The sequence below is a fragment of the Rhipicephalus microplus genome, unplaced genomic scaffold (genome assembly GCF_043290135.1).
Source record: "Rhipicephalus microplus isolate Deutch F79 unplaced genomic scaffold, USDA_Rmic scaffold_16, whole genome shotgun sequence".
Lineage (NCBI taxonomy): Eukaryota > Metazoa > Arthropoda > Arachnida > Ixodida > Ixodidae > Rhipicephalus > Rhipicephalus microplus.
The window spans coordinates 10,275,476-10,297,276 of record NW_027464589.1 but is presented as its reverse complement, the minus strand read 5'-3'; the positions used below and the strand labels follow the sequence as shown (position 1 = coordinate 10,297,276).

The window sequence follows — 21,801 nt, the reverse complement described above, 5'->3', positions numbered from 1 at the left end:
GAAAGATTGGCCACCTTGGTGCAGTATGTGGCCACCACCTCTAACATGTATATGTCTTATGGCAAGCGGTCAGCGCCTCGAGGAAGACGAAGAAGTTGTGCCGCAGCTGCTCCACGTGTTCGAGCCAGCACGAGAAGAAGAAGACGCCAGCAATAACGACAGCGTCTGTGGAATACAGCAGGGATAAATAAAATATGTAAGAAACCAAACGCCATACGTCTTCCTACAAGTGGTGACGCGGACTTCGAGCGGCAACGTGCACGTACTCGTCCTTTCGTCAATGCACCGAGCGTCACGGCCAAATCTGCTTCTTGAGCCCCATCATTTCGGCTGACCATGGACACCACACCGAACAGCGAAGCCACGTTCAATCCCACGCTACCCGACCCGGTCGTCGCTGATCTCCGGCTCCCGGAGTTTTGGCAGGTGGACTCTGAACTCTGGTTTCTGAGCGTCAAGCCACTCTTCCGACGACACCAGGTAACGTCGCAAACAGTGAGGTACGACTATGTCATTAGCGCTTTACCACCTGCTGTCATCGCCATCGTAAGAGACATTCTGTGTTCTTCCCCTCCTGACAATCCGTACGACACCCTTAAAGAGGAGCTCGTACGCCAGACAACTGAGTCAGAACAGCGTAGGCTGCAGCAGCTACTCACCTCGGAAGAACTCGGTGACCGAACGCGTACGGTTCTTCTGCGTCGCATGCGACACCTGATCGGGGACCACTCTGCTGAATCGAACGCATCCATCCTACGTGAACTCTTCTTATAGCGACTGTCACAGCAGGTGCCGATGATTTTGAGCACATTGTCTACAGAAACCCTCGACTCACTTGCGCGGATGGCCGTCAAAATTGTGGATACCGGTGCGCCGTGCATATCTGCGATCGAGAGACCACGTAAATCTACCCTCTCTGCACTGGTCCGCGACAAGCGCTTGGACCGCATTCTTCAAGCTAACGAGGAGCTCGACCACAAGGTGGATGAGTTGGCCACTGAACTGAGTGCGCTCAAGGTAGACCACCACCGCAAATTGTCACGACAATGGCGCCAAAGCCGCGAAAGATTGCCAAGTTTTCCTCTCGGCGTCGGCTGGTACCACCACCAATACGGAGCCTGAGTTCGTCAGCACAAACAGCCATGCCAGTTTATGGATAACGCACGGGCCACGCACTGACGGCGGCCAGTGTTTCAGACCCGACATAGAGCCGCCTATTCCACGTCACGAACCGCGTCACCAAAGTCCGCTACCTCATCGACCCAGGTGCCGAAGTGTGTGTTGTTCCTCCTACGTTGTAGGACCGCCGACGACGCCAGACCTTGCCGCCTGTCACCGCAGTCATTGGTTTCACCATACTGACCTACGGACAGAGGTCTGTCACTCTTGGCATCGGCCTGAGACGCACGTTCCGGTGGATCTTCTTAATCGCCGACGTGCATGTAGCCATCATCGGCATGGATTTTTTTTTTGTATTTTAAGCTTGTGATAGACCTATGACATAGCCGTCTCGTGGATTCTGAGACCCTCCTCACAGTTCAGGGCGTGACACCTGATTCGCCACCCTTGCGTCTCGTGCACGCTCATGCCAAAGTCTCCCCGCCGTGGTCTACCCTTCTGCAAGAACTTTCCGACCTCTTTCGTGCTCCATCTCTTGAACACCCAATACACCACAATGTCACTCATCACATAGTAACAGTAGGAGCTCTGGTGTTTGCACGTGCTTGTCGTCTCGCTGCTGACCGCTACAAGATTGCACGTCAAGAATTCGAGCACATGCTTGAACTCGGATACGTCAGTCCCTCTTCCGGTGCCTGTTCGTCACCGCTACCCATGATTCCGAAGGTACCACGTACTTCGTGATTTGACCTTCTGGTCAAATCACGAAATACCTGGTACATTGAATCACATCGACGACATCCTTGTCTTCAGCACCACTGTAGCATATCATGAACTTCACCTGCGTAAGGCTTTCACACGATTTTGCAAATATGGACTAGTCGTCAACGGACCAAAGATCGGGTTCGGCGTTTCCTCACTGAACTTTTTTGGCCATCATGTAGATTCGCGTGGGATATCTCCACCGGCCGCGCGTGTTGAATCTATATTGCAGTTTCCACGACCAACAACTAAGAAGAAACTACGTGAATTTCTTAGGCTTGCCAACTATAACGGCGGTTTATTCCTCTTTGCGCTGGCATGTTGCAACCACTCCATGCACTTCTATCTCGTCAAACGAAGCCCAACGCTTCCATCCTCTGAACGGGCGATGTAGAGACAGCTTTCAGTTCCATCAAGGAAGCTCAGGATAACGCAACGCTCCTCGAGCATCTAAAGAGTGGCGCCTTCACGTCCCTCACAGTGGACGCCTTGGACGTCATGATAGGAGCAGTCTTGCAGCAGTTGGTCGACATAGTTTGGCAGCCGGTCGCTTTCTTCGCACAGAAGCTCTCACAGACCGAGCGTCGTAATAACACATTCGGTCGCGAACTGCTCGCGGCCTATTTGGCTGTCAAGCACTTTCGACACTTTCTAAAAGGTCGGCAGTTCCATATCCTCACCAACCACAAGCCGCTTACGTGTGAATCGACTACTACCAACTCTGCCCACACACCGCATGAGATCCGCCAGCTTGCTTTCATATCGGAGTTCACGAGTGATATCCGGCACATTAGTGGCAAACACAACCCCGTTGCTGACGCGCTTTCTCGAATAGAAATCAACGCATTTATGAATGAGCACCCACCAGTCGATTTTGCAGCCATGGCTACTGCACAACAGGATGACAGCGAGCTTCAGGTGTTGCGACTCCAAGAGAACTTCCTCAAGCTCGACGATCTCCAACTTTCAGGCTGCGCGATTCTGCTCGTTTGCGACACCTCTACCGGTTGTCCTTGCCCTTTCGTTCCAGCACGATTTCGCCGCAGAGTCTTCAACGCCTTGAATTTCTTGTCGCACCCCGGCACACGTGCGACTCAGCGCCTCATCACAGGGCGATGTCTAAGGCCTCGAATGAACATCAACGTCCGCCGCTGGTTACGTGCTTGCCTCAAGCGCCAGTTAACTACAGTCCAGTGCAACACGGTCTGCCTACTGGGTACCGTCACGCCTCCTGACTCACGGTTCAGTCACGTGCACCTGCACATCGTAGGCCATTTGCTCCCATCGCAAAACAGCCGGTATATGCTAACTTGCGCAGACTGGTTCACGCGGTGGCCTGAGGCACTACCCCTCACCGAAATCACGGCAGGTTCAGTCGCCCACGGACTCATCACCGCGTGGATAAGCCGCTACGGAGTTCCTAAGACCATCTGAACGGTGGTCGTCAATTTGACTCCGCGCTCTTCTGCACCTTGTCCCGAATGTTTGATGTCAACTACATCAAAACGACGGCCTACCACCCGATGTCGAATGGCATGGTTGAGCAATTTCACCGCCAACTCAAAGCTTCACTCATGGCCTCGCGTTCGTTGATATCCTGGATGGAGCAATTATCACTTGTCCTCCCCGCCCTGCGCAGCACAATACGTATGAACGCGTCCTGCTCCTCAGCTGGGCTCGTATTTGGCACTACCCTAAGGCTTCCTGGACAGTTTTTCGACACGTCACCGGTATCACCATTGGATGCAGCTGATTATGCCAGTCGCTACAAGAATGGCATGAGAGATGTGTCCCCTATTCTTGCACGTCAAAACTCACGCCTAAGCTTCGTCAGTCGTGCGCTCCGCGACTGCACCCACGTCTTCGTACGACATGACGCAAGCAGACTACCGCTGCAACCTTCTCACGACGGACCCTTTAGGGTCGTCAAGCGTTGACCCAAGCATTATGTTCTGTTGCTTAATTGACGCGAAGAGAGTGTCTCCATTGACCACATAGAGCTAGCTTTCCTCGACACTGACGCCGTCCTCGAAGACTACAAGCTATCCGCGAAAACCTGACGAACGTGCTTTGAAATAGCAGAACCTACAACCTGCCCTTAGGGTTCGCTCCTTCGCGCACGGGCTGCCTCGCTAGAGGGGGAGGGGGGCTATGGAAAGCCGTCAGCGTCTCGAGGAAGACGAAGTTGCGCCGCAACTGCTCCACGTGTTCGAGCCAGCACGAGAAGAAGAAAACGCCAGCAAGAACGACAGCGTCTGTGGACGTCCATGCCAGAACAGGGATAAATAAATATTGAAGGAAACAAAACGTCGCACGTTTTCCTACAGTCTAATAACTCACGACCTTCAGTCCCCAGCGGCGGCGAAGCAACTGGCCATGGCGGTGGTCAGATATGCAACGCAGCATAGGGTGCTAAGAATCTCTGGGTAAGATTAGGCCACCAATGAAACCTGAACTTGGCAACGTTTATTACTGTATTCCTATCTAGTGAGGCAAGTCTAGGTGTAGTAATCGAGGAGCTACATGGTGGTAAATAGTATGCGATAAGGCTCAATGAGGTTAGGAGGACAGTTGAGGCCTATATAGTGCCACAGAATGGGCACGTCCTGTGCTATTGTAGCATGGCTGACAGAAGACAACTAGGAGTGTGATTCCTTATCCACAGAAATATAGCTGGTGTAGAGAGGAAGAATATTACGCGCCGCAGTGTGTCACGCCTTTAGTGAGAGGAGCCGACCGCGAGCTATCCCCCCGAGCGTTGTGTTTTCCTGCGTCGGTTGCTGCCACTCACTTTCCGCGTCAATAGGCCTGCTGTGCAAGTACTACTTACGCCAATAAACCTCGTTTCAGAGTGGTGAAGGTGCGGGGAAACTCAACCTGGAATTCCGCAACAGGAAACCACCTGCCATCCCAGACATCGCTGAAGAAAACACCCAGCAAGGTAGGACCCAGCCTTCGATGGTCATCCTGGCCACTGCGCTACACGTGCGCTATCCACCTTTTTCGATGGTACTGATGAGCAAGACGTAGAAGATTGGCTGTCGACATTTGAAAAGGTAGGCGCAAGCAACAAGTGGGACGACCCTTCGAAGCTGCAATATGTACCTTTCTACCTAAAAGAGGTAGCGAGTCTTTGGTTTAACAACCACTACTCGGAATTCGCCACTTGGGGTGCCTTTAAGCTACGCATTACCGATGTGTTTGGTCACCCTGAGGTACGCAAGCTTCGTGCCGAACAGCGCTTACGGGGACGCGCACAGCTTCAGGGGGAAGGCTTCACAAGCTACATCGAGGATGTGCTCGACTTGAGCAAGCGCCTTGACCCTTCAATGATCGAGGCAGACAAGATCAAACACATTTTGAAGGGGATAGACGATTGATTGATTTGTGGGGTTAACGTCCCAAAACCACTAAAGGGGATAGACGACGCCGCCTTCCAGATGCTGCTGGCCAAGGGCCCACGTACCGTGTCCGAACTGGCCCCCATTGCCAGAGCATCAAGGAGTTGTGCAAACAAGGGGTCATGACACGGCAGCCAGTGGCTACGGACGAAACTCTCGCGGCATTGAGCCTGTGGGAGACCACAGCCCAATCATGTCGGAAATCAAACAATATGTGTGCGAAGAGGTGGCCCAACAACTTTCGTGTCTGTCGTATCTACCGGCGACAAAACCCTCTTCTGAGTGTCTCGAGCCCGCCATCAGGCACGTAATACAGGCGCAGGTCTCTGTGGCACTGCCGTCCGTCTCTCAGACAGCAACCGTCACCGCGCCATTGACTTACGCTGCTGTTGCTGCTGATCCGCCACGACCTCCGCTTGGGCCGACTCCCCAACCTGTAGGAGTATCAACGACGCCATTTCAAGCAACACAACAGCGCTATAACGGAAACCCTTGGCGCACAGTTGACAATCGTCCGATCTGTTTCGCATGTGGATATTCAGGTCACGTGGCGCGCTTCTGTCGCCGACGCTCCGCAACGGGCTCGGCTGCAGCTCCGAGGTACCCTGACTACTCTTTACCGGCCCTGTACAACGCATAACGAGAACTGCCATGTCAATGCGATCGACAATCAGTGGAACGGGACTCGTCACCAACTGAACTAGACCACCGCCTTGCTGCCGACTACCGATCATTCGGTGTCCGTCGCTCATCCTCAACACGCCGCTATCGTTATCCGTTCCCTCTGCGTTGCCGACCACATTTCATAGAGACGGAAAACTGACGGCCGCAGCTCCGGAGGCATGAGCTGCGAAATCGTCGCATTGTACATGTCCTTGCCCGTCCACCACAAACGTTCTGGAAGTGTTTGTTGAAGGTCTATGAACTCTTTCGCTTGTTGATACGGGGGCCGTCGTATCTGTGATGAGTCAGAAACTCTGCCGTTCGATACGAAAATTAACGACGCCCCCTATTGACGTTTTGCTGAATACCCCGAGTGCGCAACCAATTCGACCAGTTGGAGCATGCATGGCGAGAGTAAACATTCAGGACGTCCTGTACTACCTCGAGTTTCTCGTATTGACTACTTGTCTGCATGACGTGATACTTGGACGGAATTTTTTGTCGCGCCACCATGCCCCAATTGACTGCGCTTGCGCACAGGTGGAATTTTTTGTGTTTTCAGATGCGCCATCTCCCGACAATGAGCGCACTCACCTTGGCAAGCTTCTTGTTGCTTCCGGCGTTTGATTAGAAAAAACACGCGCCATTTTGTGGGAAAAAAATGGCACGTGTTTTGCGGGAGGCTGGCTTTCAATCCAATGTCCTATTTTTTGCGGCTCAGAAGGTACTGCGTATGAAGAAAGGGAAGGGATGCCCTGAAAGGAGGCAGATAAACGACGTAAGTTTGCGGTAGTCCCAAATGTGCACGAATTTTCGCATAAGATAAAAAAGTGTGCAAAATATTCAACCTCGACGTTGTGCTTTCCACACGTGGAAAACTGCAGCAAATGTGTTCTAGAATTGATTTACAAAGCAGAATGAAAGCAGGTCTTGTGAAGAAAGGTTGTGGTGTCAAGCATGTCAATTCCTTCACCAAATGTCGATCTAATGTTGTTTATGGTATCCCACTGTCTTGCGGCAGGTTATACATTGGGCAGACTGGGCGCTGCTTGAATATTTGCCTGCGAGAACACTACAACGCGCTGAAATCAGCCCCGGGGATACGACGATAGTTATAGCGCGAGAACAAAACGACGACACAGAGACAAGAAGGACACGAAAGACACGAACGCTAACTTCCAACTGATTTTCTTGCGCAGAGCACGAAAATATATAGAGGAGACAGAAACCATGTGATAAAAACCATATGGCACAAAGAGCAGAACATGAGTAAGAAAAAAAAAACAAAAACAAACGACACAAAAACAAAAGCACTGGAAAACAGCAAAGAAAAAAATCTAGAAGAAAACAAAACAGAAAAGTAAAGATAGTATAACTACCTGCCCGCACCGAAACCTTCGAGGAACCTGCGTTCCTTCTCGGACAAAGCCACGGAGCGCTTACTAATACAAGGCACCTGTTCGCGTGCCATCTGCGTGGCCTCTTTCGTGTCCTTCTTGTCTCTGTGTCGTCGTTTTGTTCTCGCGCTATAACTATCGTCATGTCATACCAACTAGCCCAAGCTGCCACACCCGGGTTTACATTTGTCCACCCACTGCAAAAAGTGTGGCTGCGTACCTGATTTTTCCAGCACATCTATCTTAACAGCCATCGTGACACGAAAACTAGAGAGCTTGCGGAAGCCTTTTTTATTAAAAAGAATATTGATAGTTGCGTTAGCTCACCATCTATATCACTGTTAGATTGTGAAATATTGTTTCTGGACGACACCTGATCAAGGTGGAAACTTCTCTCCAGTTGTTTCCCTTTCCCATCTTTCTGGTATATAACTTCTCTGAATAAACTGAGTTTCAGTCTGCGCTTGTTTGTCTCTCCTCTTGTGTCCCATTGGTTTGTGCTTCCAATTATTCCATCACGAATTTGTACCAACTAGCCCGCCTGTCAACCCTACTGCAGCTTTCACCTTTGCATAGTTGGCTGCAATGGTCGGTGTCAGCCTACCATACACACTGAGCGCTTCACCACTCAAGCAGGTACTCAAAGCAGTTGCTTATTGGTGTTCCCGCCGATTCTGGCTCCTCGCAATCGTCTCAAATCTGTGAAGGTACGCGTCAAGGTCGTCCTTCCTTTCATCAAACGCTACGAGCAGCTTGCTTGGGTTCAAGCTGAAGCCATGTTCCCCTCATTCACTGCTTTAAACTCTAGCTTGAACCGGTGTTTCACTTCGCTGTTGCGAACGGAGCTGCTCAAATTCCATCTCGTGCTGCCGCTGCCATTCCCTTTCAGCCATCTCCGCTTCTCTTTCTTCCCTCGCCCTTTCAGCTGCAAACTTTTCTCTCTTCAGCTCCAACTTCAATTGCTGCTCTCTTTCTTCCTTCCCCTTTCAGCAGCCAGCCTTTCTCTCTCCAACTCAGCTGCTTTTTCTTCCTTGGCCCTCTCAGCTGCCAACCTCTCTCGTTCCAACTCAGCTGCCTTTTCTTCCTTGGCCCTCTCAGCTACCAATCTCTCTCTCTCCACCACCTCTTTCTCCTTCTGGCTTACCCACTGCCGTTGTTCGGCGCCAGAAAGACCCATCTTTTTACCAAGAGCTACTAACTTTTCGAGATTCATTCTGTCTCGCAAGTGAAGTCTTGCCGCCTGTAAAAAGTATCTGCCAAAATCAGTCTATCGGAGTACTGCACTCCTTAACGAGAACACTGAGCAACACACAAAATCGTTCCGATAGCACTATCAACAACTCGAGGCTCTTTCTCACTACTTTGGACACACTGTGCACCAAAAGATCCTGTCGCGGACGCCAGATTAATTGTCACAGCTCCCGTTAATCAGGAATGCGATTGCCGGGCTAATTCCAAGGGCCGAAGTATCGGCCCCCCGAACCGCACCACGAAAGCGTGGACAATTTAGAAGTGGTCCTATTTGGCGCGCCAGCGAACGCCAGCTGTGGCCCAAAGAACAAGTCAGAGCCGAGAGTTGATAAACAAAACAAAATTATATTCTCAATAATGGCAGATCAAAACGATACACAAATATGCACACTCGACAATAGTTGAATACGATATGTCACCAATCAAACAACGTACTACACAGTACAATCAGCCACACTCGAAACAACGTACACAAACAACAATACGCTCTAAAATGCAGTCGCATGCATCGAACAACCAAGGCACTTAAAGGCTAAAGATTTCGAAAACTTATTGAGTCGAAAGTCCTTGGAACAAAAGACTGAATGATACTTTCGAGAATCACTCACGCAACGTCCAGCGCTGTTGTCGTTCCGCTGCCGCCGAAGTTTCTCTTCCAGGAAACCTCGCGTCTTCAATGGGCCGCTCTCCAAGCACAAATCTTTTTCGCCGGTAACACGTCGGCTTCCCACGCGCAGCTGTTGCCACGCGTCTTCGCTCGCTGGCGGTAGACACACATTTTTGCCCGTAGCACGAGTCTTCACCCCTCACATGGAAATCCTCTTCTTCTCCTCCTTTGTCACTGAGTGCAAAAGGCTTCGCCGACAAGGCGCAACACCCTGCGCACTCCGGCGCGAATTACCTTCTTCTCCTGCTTTGTCACTGAGGACAAAACCTTCGCCGACGACACGGCGGAACACCCTACGCACTCAGGCGCACCCTACTGAAACGTTCCGTATGCGATGTCCAATAATTCCGTATGTTTCCGTAAGAATGTTACGGAAATATATGGAAAATATATAGGAAACATATGTATTTTTTACGGAAACATATGGAATTATTGGACTCGCATACGGAACGTTTCAGTAGGGCATACTTTCTTCTTCTCCTGCTTTGTCACTGAGGACGAAACCTTCGCCGACGACACGGCAAAACACCCTACGCACTCTGGCGCATACTTTTTTCTTCTCCTGCTTTCCCATTTCTGCTGCTCGGTTCAATACCTTCCGCGCGAGATTCCAGAAAATCCTCATAATTTCGTCGGCGCGATACGCAGCGAAGGCTGGGGAAAGCGCGAGACGGTTCGAGGGCCATCCGCAACAGATGACGCAACCCTGCATCACCACACCCCTTTCCATCGAGAACTTTCCAGGGTTTGCTCGGCCGCCGATGTGAGGAGGTTCGTCGGTGAACCTACGCTTCCGAGGAAAGAGAGACGCGCGCCCGGGAAGTCTTTGGATGCTTGTTTTCTTTTTTTATCTTTGATCTCGAGGCGTCACTACAGCGCTTCGTCGCGAGATTTTCATGGCGCGCCCTTTTTGAGCGCTTGTTTTTTGACACTGCACACCATTCTTCAGTGTCGTACTAAGGTAAACCTCCAGCTTAACCTAAAGAAGTGCGGCTTTGGGGCTCGCCAACTTACTGTACTCGGTCACGTTGTGTCAAAGGATGGAATTTGCTCCGACCCAGACAAACTTCGAGCCGTAGCCGACTTTCCGAAGCCGACTTCACTCAAAGAACTTAGGAGCTTCATCGGCTTGTGCTCGTATTTTTGTAGTTTCATCCACAACTTTGCATCAATAATAGCCCCATTTACACTACTACTGAACGGTCCAGCTAATCTTTCTAACTGAACCCCGGCATGTGACGAAGCTTTCATTACACTGCACCGCCTGCTTACGTCCCCACTTATTCTACACCATTACGACCTAAGTGCCCCCACGGAAGTGCACACAGATGCCAGTGGCGTGGGTCTGGGAGCAGTACTCGCGCATCGAAAGCCCGGTATTCTAGAGTACGTCGTCGCATACGCAAGCCACGCACTCACGAAAGTGGCGATGAACCACTCAGTAACTAAAAAAGAATGCCTCAAAATCACTTGGGCGTTAAGCAAGTTTCATCCTTACTTGTATGGACAGAGTTTCTACGTTGTGACCTATAACCACGCACTTTGTTGGTGGGCGTCTTCAGGTCACCTTGGACGTTGGGCTCTTCGCCTACAAGAATTCGACATTCGTGTCGTCTACCACTCAGGACGAAAACACTCTGATACGGACACCCTCTCACGATCACCAGTGAGATCCAGTGCAGACCAGCATTCGGACGCCAACTTCTCCATCGCTCCCAGCTCCGTCTCAAGTATGTCGTCTGAACAGGGGAAAGACCCATGGATAACATTCCTCCTTAAAGGCTGGTGCACACCGGCGACTAGTCGCGGTCGCGCGACCATTTGCGACTGGTCGCAAGCAGTCGCGAACGGTCGCAAGCGGTCGCAAAGCGACTGTTTGGGCCAGTCGCTTCCTGACCGATTTTTTGGTCGCGCGACTGCAGTCGCAAAACAGTTTAACCAATCAGCGAAGACCAGAAGTGACGTCAGTCTTTGTTTACATCCGGTCTCCTCGTATGTTTTTTTTTCCTCGTTGCGCTTGCCTACTGCCGTGAGGTACGAACGACACGTACGTTCCTCCATGGATTCTTCCTCGCATCAGGCGAATGCCACCACGGCCAGCTTTGGGTAGTCGGCCGAGCTCCTCATCGACGCGACTAAAATGTACCCATATCTGTATGACAAGCGGCACCCTTCTTTTAAAGATCGGACAAAGAAGGACCGGGCTTGGGCAGATCGAAGCATGTTCGGCATGTCGAGTAAGTACCGAGATTTTTTGTTTGAGTAGCTATATAAGCAAAAACAGGTGTGTACTGCATGGCTGGCGTTGCCAATGAATGAACAATGAAAATATTGGTATTTGTACTGCAAGGTTACATGGTTAGTTTGCATGAGATGTATTGACTGTGATGTATGCGAGCGCAGTTGTGTGCATGTTTGTTCTCGCGACTTCCCGAGTTTAACATCGAAATCGACGTGACAGAACATTGTATAGCTGATCATAAAGCTCAGACGTTCGAAATACTGCTCGCAGTTGCCAACTCACATGCGCATGCTCCTTGCTGTGTTTGTACGTCATCGTCTGGCGAACGGAATGTGTGCTTTTGTGAACGTGCGGCATTTGCAATGCATAATATCTAGTGCGCGGTGAGGGAGGGGGGGGGGGAGTTACGCTTTAATTTTGCCTATGCATTGCAGTTGTGCTGCTTTAAAAAAGAATGCAAAGTAGCTTCTGCTTTGAGCGCATTTTGTGCACTCCACAGAGGAGCGTGTAATTAAAACATGAAAAACATGTTTAGCAGCACTCTCAAATGTCCGGATTTGGGAGTCAGACATGCTGTTGATGCCAAATGACATGCAATCGTAAAAAAAAAAAGATATGGTAGTGTTCTAGTGGCTGGGCGAACACTGAAGGAAAGCACAGATGGGGGAATTTATTCCTCTGTAATGTGGCCCAAATCTAATCCTCATTTCTTCACAACTGCTCCTTTCCTCTCCTGTGTTTTTGTCTATTGGTGCCTTTATATTTTATTCCCCGAGGTTATATCTCTCCGCTTTCAACTGTGCCTCGTTTTTGTTTGTTTTCTTTGTTCCTATATTTTAAAGTCAATTTTTCATGTCTGCTTCTATGTGTTGGTATGTTTTCATGTTTTGGTCCCTTTATTTTCTTATATTTTCCTTCCTCTCGCTCTCTCTATGTTACACTTTGAGTCATATACTATGTTTGTTGCATTTCTTTCTCTCGAAAATTGTCATCTTGCTCTAGTTAGTTTCATTCTTCTTTTCAAGTTATTTAACATGTTTGCTTTTGTTTGACAACAATCGCTCCCGCTGTACACGACAGTTGCGCTTGGCCGATACCAATGGTATATACTCACCTGTGGAGTTTTGCGCAATGCAGTAATGCTTAGAAAGCTTCACTGTGAAGGTGATAAAGACATCATGTGCTGGTTCATGAAATAGACTTTTTGCAAGTGAACTTCAATTTCCGACAGTATAAACAGCCTCTTTGTTACAATAGCTTGGCAGACATGCTTACCTTCAAGAAACAGTGTACATAACTCTTTGCGCAACTAATCATTGCGTCAGCTGTGATGTCGTGCACATGTAGGTGGACGGTCTAAAACACTAGGTGGGTAGCATTTCTGGAACCCTCGGCTGCAGGTTCCCTCAATCATGTCGTGGTTTTGCAATGTTTAAGCCCCTACCAATAGTTAAGTTTAGATGGCATGCGATTCATTTTGTTGCCCAATATTCAGATTTCTAGGGTGCTGCAGCCAAAATGATCTGGGCAAAGAAAATAAAGACCGCTCACAATTGTGCTGAAATAAAGTAGAAAATTTATCAGCGATACAGTATGCACAATACATTCTTACAGCAAGGGTTTTGTTTTCAGGTGTCCTTGTTGAGAAACGATTTAAGAACCTGCGTGATATCTTCAAAAAGAAACAACACGACATACGTGAAAAAACAAAGAAGTGGAGCCGGAGCAGCCGACATTCCAACAATAAAATGGCCCCATTTTGAGGCCATGCTTGAATTAATGGAAGGAGAGTCTGAGCCTGTGGCGTAAGTTCAATATTAGCTGACTATTGAGTACTAAACAAAAAAAAAGTTGATTTAATTCACATGACTGTTATACATACACATAAATACTCACATATCAATACACATAAGTACACTGCACATAAACATAGAAGTCCCAAGAGGTAATTCACAGTGGGCATGCATGTGATCATGAACATGATGGCAATGGGCTGTTTTGATGTCGAATAACTGTGGCTACAGCTACGAAGAATAACTCAGTGCATCATTCTTTCTGGATACTGTGCAACATGAGTGCCATTGACCAAAGGTAATGAATAATGCTTACCGTCCATTGAACAGAAAATGAAATGTTTTGGTTAGCATAGCACAATGCATCAGCACAACGCAAAAAATATAGCATACCGTACAAGTGGCACGTGGACAGCTTCACAAAACAGAATATTGAAGACAGAACAATAAGAATGAAAGAATTGAGTGTACTTCTGTGTCATTCTCGGCTCTCATTTACCAAAAAAAGAAAGGCTTAATACAAAATATAAAAATCTAAAGAGATCGCTTATTGCATGTGTCATGAGGCTGTTCATAGACAAGCATTGCACATATTCATTACAAGAATGCAGCATAAGTACTTATATTGTAGCAAAACAGTGAAAATGCTCTAAAGATGCACACAATAGCACTGACAGAATCACATATTGCATGTTCTCTTGCAGCAGCCACATCATAGCAGAAGAGGCTAACGAGAGGTGAGCATGCACAAAAATTTTCGGTACCATGTGCATGCACTTGAAGCTGTACATGCATGGACTTGAACCTAGAAACATTATTTTTTATTACTAGGTGATTGTACTTTGCAAAATTATCAAAAATACAAGCGTGCTTGAAAGGTGGTGTTCAGGTCGTTAGCTTGCCCAAACCACTGCATTTTTTTCAATACATTCAGCACTCAACACTGAACAGAAGCACACCGAAATACATGAGGGCACAGGCATTGTTTCTGTGTGAATGTGGTTATTTTACAACGTCAAATATTTCTGAAAAAGCAAAGTATTCATCAGCAACAGGCTGCAATTACTTTTACTTCATCTCCGTGACAATATCTCTTGTTCTCATTTAGATGTGCAGCCTACATAGCATTTTATTAACATAATAGGCACAATAAACTTCTGTATGCACACCTTCCATACAGCAGTGCTCAATCAAGAGGTAACGCAAGTGTAAAATAAACTTCGTGTTGAGCGAAATCATAATGGCATTTTAACTCCCAAAGAATGCCTAAAACTTTTCATGTACTAGCGGCATCATCAAATACATAGAAAGAAATTTTAATCACTGCAGATCACCGCCTCGGCCAAGACATGCAGCGGAACCGGAACGTACCCCTGATACGGCTGAGGAGACTCGTGTCGACACCTGCAGCAATGAGTAAAACCTTTATGAATCCACCTAAGTAATGACAAATGAAGGGCATGCATAGATAGCCAATCTATTAAATCTTAAAAACATGCATGTTCTAGCACATTTGAAGAATGTGCCTAATGTTTTTTTTTTTTACAGGTATCTTACAGGCCCTTGGTTAGGGCATTGAGTAAGGGGGGCTAACAAAGACATGTACAACAAGTAAAAGGGCGAAAGGTGCCAAAACGTAAGCTCGAGACATGAGTAACAAATAAACAAGAAATAAGTAAGTATAAATTGACATCATACATCGTTACCAAAAAACAAGAAAGATGCAGTTCATGGCACGCAGCAGTTAGGAAGTGTACAATACGTGTAAGTTAAATTGGCACAGATTGTGGTATAATACACTGGGAAAATCATGAAAGCGCTTACAGGAAGTGTGAACAGTTCGTCCTAAGCAAACAAAAATAAAGCACAAAAAATAAGGGGGCAATAAGCGCATTAGAAAAAAAACTTTTTGCACAGCATTATGAATGTCATATACATACAAGAACGAAGCTGTGAACATAAAATTATCAACCAAAATGTAAGACCAATTTGTTGCGGAAGGAAACAGGGTTAGTGTCAGATACCAAGTTATCGGGAAGATCATTCCACAACGTGATGGCACGAGGCAAAGCGGATGCGTTAAAAGAGTTCGTTTTGCCGTACATGCGCGAGAAACTAAGCCGGTTGTGTAGTCTAGTTGATAAATAGGAGGGTCGTTCAATTGGAAGTCTGGTCATTTTAGTGCTATTGACGTATTTATGAAAGAGGCATAAAAGAGAAATGTTGCGGCGAGTGGATAATAATTGAAATGAATAATCCATTTTAAGTTGTGTTACGCTGCAGGAGAAATTATAATTACGAGAAATGAATCGGACTGCCCTATTTTGAACTGCTACATGCACCAGATTTTGCTACATGCAATTTTTCACACCAGATTCTGCTACATGCAATTGCAACACTTTATAAGTTGTATAATAATACTGCCTCCTCCTGCGGTGATGCTTCAGCAACCACCTCAAGAGAGCAGCCACCATCAAAACGGTGTGTAAACAAAAAAAATTATTTTAGGTACTCCTGGCAAGAGATCACAACCACAACTTTTCGAAAAGGATCACTTTCTGTACATTTAAGTAATATGTATAATTCACTGCAGGTCACGCTCGTCATGCAGACTGTATCAGGAGGTCAAGACCTCGTCAGGCTATTTAGCCTTTAGTCTTTGCCTCCCGCAGGGAAGTTTTTGTATTTTTTTTTATTCTTTCCTGCAAAAATAAACTTTGAAACTTTGAAACTTTGAAGACGACAACGGACCTGCGAGGGCGCTAGGTGAGATATACCCCTAACTCTTAGAGGATAAACTTGCAGATTTTTTTCTAACAATCCTGCGCATGCTACAAAACACAAAACTTTATAAGGTTCACGCTCGGTCAAGTTGGTACACAGACAGAGTAACAAAAAAGAGTGTGAGAACGACAAGGTAGAAACAGAAGAAACAGGACAGAGCACAGACTTTAAACTGATGTTTTTATTGTGGACACATTTATACTAAGGTAGACAGAACCCATGTAACTACCGTAATATTTAGACGTTAATATCAGAACATCAGCACCCTGTCCCAAAACACAAGTGTCCGTTTCAAAGATCAAAAGCCCATTTATTTCTCACAGAGAAGTAGACGCCCTATTGACACATTTATCTTTTAAGTGTGCTATTTAATTTGCTTCAGTTGCTCTATATTTTTTTCTTTCTTAGTGCCGAAAATCACAAACATTAGCTGAAAGTCAGTGCTCTGTATTGTTTCTTCTGTTTCTACTTTGTCGTTCTCACACTGTTTTTTTTTGCTAAATGGTGCTTTATGAAGTAACAATGCAACCTTAAAGCATTTGCATGAATCGCAATTCACACTTGCTTTGCAGCAATGCAGGAGAGGGCACAAGCCATGAAGCTGTGGCGCAAGCGTGCATGGAGCACCTTGAACACATCAGAGCGAACAAGGGGGTCATCAAAAAAGATAACATTGGTTTCTTCGCTCTACGTACCGATGCACCCCTCAGAGAGCTACCAGTGCACATTGCACAAGATATAATGCATGCAGTAGAACTTATGCTGTATGAAGCAGAGGCAAAATTGCATCAGAGCAGTGAAGCAAATTGAAGTGTTTATATATATAAAGTCAATGACACCCACCTTTTTTTATCTTGTGTTCACTTTTCTAGTCCTAACTTAAAGGGGTCATGACTGGTCACTCAACAATTGACGGTTGTCAGCAAAAAACAAAACTACAGAGTAAAATGTGCTAGTACACGTGTGAAAAGGGGCCTTAAGAGATTATTTTAGTCAAAAATATGCCGTAGAAGTGCTCGGCTCCTAAAACTCAACCTACCACAAGTGACCGCCATTTTGTCATGGCGTGCGCGACGTCACAAGCCGAAGGAGCAGTGGCAAATGGTATACGCATTGCACATTCACGAAATTATTTGCTGCAAGTACCAACGCTACATTGCTGACACAGTAGCCATGTTTCGACCCCTGGAAGTCATTTAGCTTTAGTGGAGAGTTCAACAATGCAAAAAAATTTGATTGCAAACGCAGCTGATGACAAAACACGACCGTCTGCCAGAATGCACACTGTGCAGCAGCTTGTCGAGCAAGCGGTTCGTGATGTCATGGATAGTGAGTGCATCAGTATTGCCCAACTGTCAGGCGACTAGCTCGTTTATAAAAATATGCGATTAAAAATTAGCAGCTTGACCAAATCGCTCGAATTTCACCAGCTTGTATGTGAACATACAAGAATCAGCTCATGCAACACACATTATGGTTGAAAATTGGGTGTCATGACCCCTTTAAGGCCACTTATTTCTGTGATAATTATAGCGATAACCGTGCAATAACTCAAATATTTTAACACGAATTATTTATTTTTGTGTTTTCATGGTTATATTTGGACATGACAGTTTTCCCTGTAATGTATCTGTTGTGTCACGGGTGATTTTTTTCTTCTTTGTTTAGCTTAAGAAGATGCTATGTACATAAGTTCTGTAAGCAATAAAATGCATTTACAACCCACCTTCACCTTGTACGCCTCAAGTGCTGTTCACCACTTTGTCCTGCCAAGGCACCTGACCGTCTGTGACGAAGTAGTGCGCCAATTTATCTCGCACTTCCTTGGCATACCTACAACGCATAAGTGCCATGTGAAATTTCTGTCGGCACAGCCATGATGGAAGACACACACTGTAAAAGGAACATGCTGAGCTTGAAAATCTCACACATAGTTGCATTTCAGTGTCGTAGTCATGACGCTACATTGCCAAAGTGTTCCTCATTTTTATGTATTAATGAGTGCTACCTCTGCTGTCTATTTTCTACGACATCATCACAGCTTCTGATAGAATGCATATTTGCTGACTGACTTTAGAAATTTCGATATGTCAAGTTTCATGGCAGCCAAGGTCAGTAACTGCTCGCATTTGGACAAAACAATTGTACACTTTTGAGAGAACGATTGCCCTGTACAGTTAAACCAAATTAAGGCTGGTGCACACCGGCGACTAGGAGCGGTCGCGCGACCATTTGCAACTGGTCGCGAACGGTCGCACTGCTTGTGCACTCTGCAAGCTGTCGTATATGCAGTGAATATTTCTGTGCCTACACATTTTAGCGAATCATAAGCATGCATCAACCTTTTCATGGAAGAGCGTACGTGCTCATATCACTCAGGTTGAAGAAGGGCAACCTAAATGTACCTGTAGCAATTTCCTTAGCATGGATTTCTGAAAAGCTGTAAATTCAAGGAGAACCTATTTCGCAAAACGTACATCACTCAAGTCAATTGTTCAAATTGCTTTCACACAATGTGCTACCGTCCACAATACGTTTTGCCACTGCACTACTGTCCACAGTGTATTGAGTCACTGTCATTTTAACAGAACATACGTATAATTGTAGCAAGGTGCAGGGGTTAAACACTGCCTATGTTTGTGAGAAATTTCGCATGTGTACTTGTGCAAACACACACCGTCGTGCATGCAGATACATAAAGGGTGGTTGGTTGAACCTCCTCCCTCCCCGATGCTGAAAAATATTTTTGGCATGAATACTCTTTGAGTGCCTCGAACAGCACATCAATTTGTCCTAACAATTTGTGCATAATTGTACTCGCAAAGCTTAGGATTGTGTTTCACTTATTTTATAACATCATTAATAATTGCGTTCTATATAGTACCTGTGCATCAGGATAACAGAAAACGGGAACTGACCGGTCCACAATGTAATGTCATTGTGTAGCGCAGAATCCCATTTTCTGGGATTTTACAAGCGGAAACCACGTACTGATTACGCAATAAGCAACAACAGATGGTTTTGAAATATTCACCACCTGAGATTCTTAACGTACGTGCGCAACAAACGCGCCAACTTAAGTGCATTTCGCCTCCACCTAAAGGCGATCGATGCGGCCGTAATCAAACCCGTCACCTACGCGTAAACTGCCGGCCGCCGTAACGACTGCATCATCGAGCCCGCATACGTCATAAATGCAATTCGTTCTATCCGCCCAAGCAAAACTTCCTTACGAGCGAAGCGCAGCCGCAAGCCACAGCATATTAATCTTCAAACCACACGCTCTTACCTAATGGTCATGGCCAGGCAGTCGTGCGCCGAAATTGTAAGCCGGTGGTTTGTGTCCTGCTTGGATATTGCGGGGCGCAGCAGTTCGAGCACAGCATCGAACGTTCGTGGCGGCATCCGCATGAAGCTAACTACCAAAAATAGAATGAGATAACATGTTATGCACTATCTTATAAGCACGTAAAACAACCATAAACTTACTCTCGGAAATTCTCCTCGTCGTGCGAGCGCAAGAGCAGACGCCCTGTGTGGACGGCCACTTCTCGCGAGCGAAGGGACGGTCTCACCCACCATCGCCTTGCTTGCTTTGAAGGCTTTTGTGCTGACACGTTGGCTGAGCACATCAGCACCGCCACAACCTCTTCTTCATCACTCGACTCGAAGTCTATGATGCTGCCGGGAGAACGCTACGCAAACACAGCCGTCAAAAACAAACGCATCGCGCTCAGCGGGCTCCGTATCTGATCAGCTGATCGTCGCCGGTCGCCCAAGTTCTCGTTGATAACGAGATCTGTACGTGACTCTCCGGGTTTGCGACTTCCGGTCGCTCGCATGAATCCTTGCCGGTGTGAACGTCGCTCGCAGTTTGGTCGCCAGTCGCAAATGGTCGCGCGACCGCGGCTAGTCGCCGGTGTGCACCAACCTTAACATTCTTACCGACCCTTCAACGTCTGCGTACCCACGCGCTCTTCGCCGCCAAGCCACACATTTCGCGATACGGGACGCGCAACTATACCGCAGAAACTACCACGTGGAGGTGGTTAATGGCTCTTGGTTATACCACGCCCCAAGCGATCTGTGCTTATATCTGTGCGTATTTTCATGCCGACCCACAACATGCTCACGCTGATGTGTTAAAAACATATCAGCGGATCCGCCAGCGTTACTTCTGGCGTGGTATGTACACTTTTTTACAAAAGTACATTAGGTCCTGTTCATTATGCAAACGATGAAAGACAGCGGCCCATTCACCCGGATTATTACAGCCTCTGCCATGTCCGGCACGCCCTTTCGACCGCGTTGGTATCGATCTATATGGTCCCCTTCCTTACACTGCCACTGGAAATCGATGGATCAACGTCGCCGTCAACCATCCGACGAGGTATGCTGAAACAGCTCCACCACCTACGGCTGATACACGTGACGTAGCCAATTTCGTTTTGCGACGCTTCGTACTGCGTCACGGGGCACCACGTGAACTACTAAATGATTGAGGGCGTGTCTTTTCATCCGAAGTTGTACAACTCCTTCAGGCATGCCGCCCGGTGCACCGCACCTCTACAGCCTACCACCTGCAGACCAACGGTCTAACTGAGCGCTTCAACCAAATGCTAGGAGACATGCTCGCCATGTACGTCAAGTCCGACCAATCAAACTGGGATGTCATTCTCTCATTTGTGACCTATGCGTACAACACCGCCACGCAGTCAACCTTTCTTTCTTCTATATAGGCTGGAGCCATGCTTCTCACTTGACACCATTTTGCTGTATCGTCCCGACGTCTCCGAGTTCAACCCTTTTTCTGAAATTGTGCACCACGCTGAAGAGTGTCGTCAGTTAGTCTGGTCATTCACCTCGGACAAGCAAGCACTCGAAAAAGACCACCACGACCGCGACCAGCAAGTCGAGACTTTTACCGTGGGCTCGCTCGTCTCGCTCCGACTGCCCTTCCACTCCCGAGGTGTGTCCTCCAAGTTTGCTCCCAAGTTTCACGGTCCTTATCGCGTCGTCGAACGTCGATCTCCCGTCACATACGCGATCAAGCCAGTCACACTATCTACAGACAGGCGATGTCTTGGTCGTGAGACTGTCCACATGAGTCGTCTCCATCCCTATCACGACCCACTCCTAATCTCGTCACCTTGACTTGCCAGGATGGCTCGTCTTCGTCCCCGGGGTATTGTAGAGAGGAAGAAGGTTATGCGCCGCAGTGGGTCACGCCTTTAGCGAGAGGAGCCTAGCACGAGCTGTCCCCTCGAGCGTTGTGTTTTCTTGCGTCAGTTGCTGTCGCCCGCTTTTCGCATCCATAGACCTGCTGTGCAAGTAATACTTACGCCAATAAACCCCGTTTCACTGGCAACATAGGGGAATACTATAGCTATAAAGAAATGGTGGTAGGTGTCGTAATTAGACTTAATAAGAGCTACAAGTGAAGGTGGTACAGACTTACGCACCTACACTCAGCCATGATGACGCGTCAGTTGAAAGCTTCTGTGAAGACGTGGAATCGGCAATGGGTAAGGTGAAGATGCAGTTCACTATACTGAAGGAAGACTTTAATGCCTTGGTAGAGAAGGAGCAGGCAGAAGAACAGGCAGAAGGAGAATATGGCATCTGTATTAGAAGTGCCTAGAGGGGGAGGTATATAACAGCTGCATCTTGCCAGTACTTAGCTACGGAGCAGAAACGTGGAGACATACAAAGAGGGTTCAGC

General features: G+C 47.4%; 1 protein-coding gene and 2 long non-coding RNA genes across 4 annotated transcripts; all 3 read left to right on the top strand.

Moving 5' to 3' along the window:
• The first annotated feature begins 336 nt into the window (after positions 1 to 336).
• LOC142784996 (uncharacterized) lies at positions 337 to 774 on the top strand. The gene has a single exon (XM_075883417.1). The coding sequence runs from the start codon at positions 337 to 339 to the stop codon at positions 772 to 774; it is 438 nt and encodes a 145-aa protein (XP_075739532.1).
• A 10,268-nt stretch (positions 775 to 11,042) lies between these two features.
• On the top strand, positions 11,043 to 13,390 carry LOC142784966 (uncharacterized). The gene is made up of 2 exons (XR_012888791.1): positions 11,043 to 11,497; positions 13,135 to 13,390. It is a non-coding gene; the product is annotated as an uncharacterized LOC142784966 (long non-coding RNA).
• Positions 13,391 to 13,955: 565 nt separating this feature from the next.
• On the top strand, positions 13,956 to 17,808 carry LOC119166673 (uncharacterized). Of its 2 annotated transcripts, none has more exons than XR_012888789.1 (3): positions 13,956 to 14,032; positions 14,625 to 14,711; positions 14,844 to 17,808. It is a non-coding gene; the product is annotated as an uncharacterized LOC119166673 (long non-coding RNA). The 2 variants fall into 2 exon arrangements; XR_012888790.1 differs by lacking the exon at positions 13,956 to 14,032 and having other exon boundaries at positions 14,844 to 16,061; positions 16,652 to 17,808.
• The last annotated feature ends 3,993 nt before the right edge of the window (positions 17,809 to 21,801 follow it).

Coding starts and splice junctions, on each gene's coding strand:
- LOC142784996 (XM_075883417.1), top strand. CDS start 337: ATGGACACCACACCGAACAGCGAAGCCACGTTCAATCCCACGCTACCC.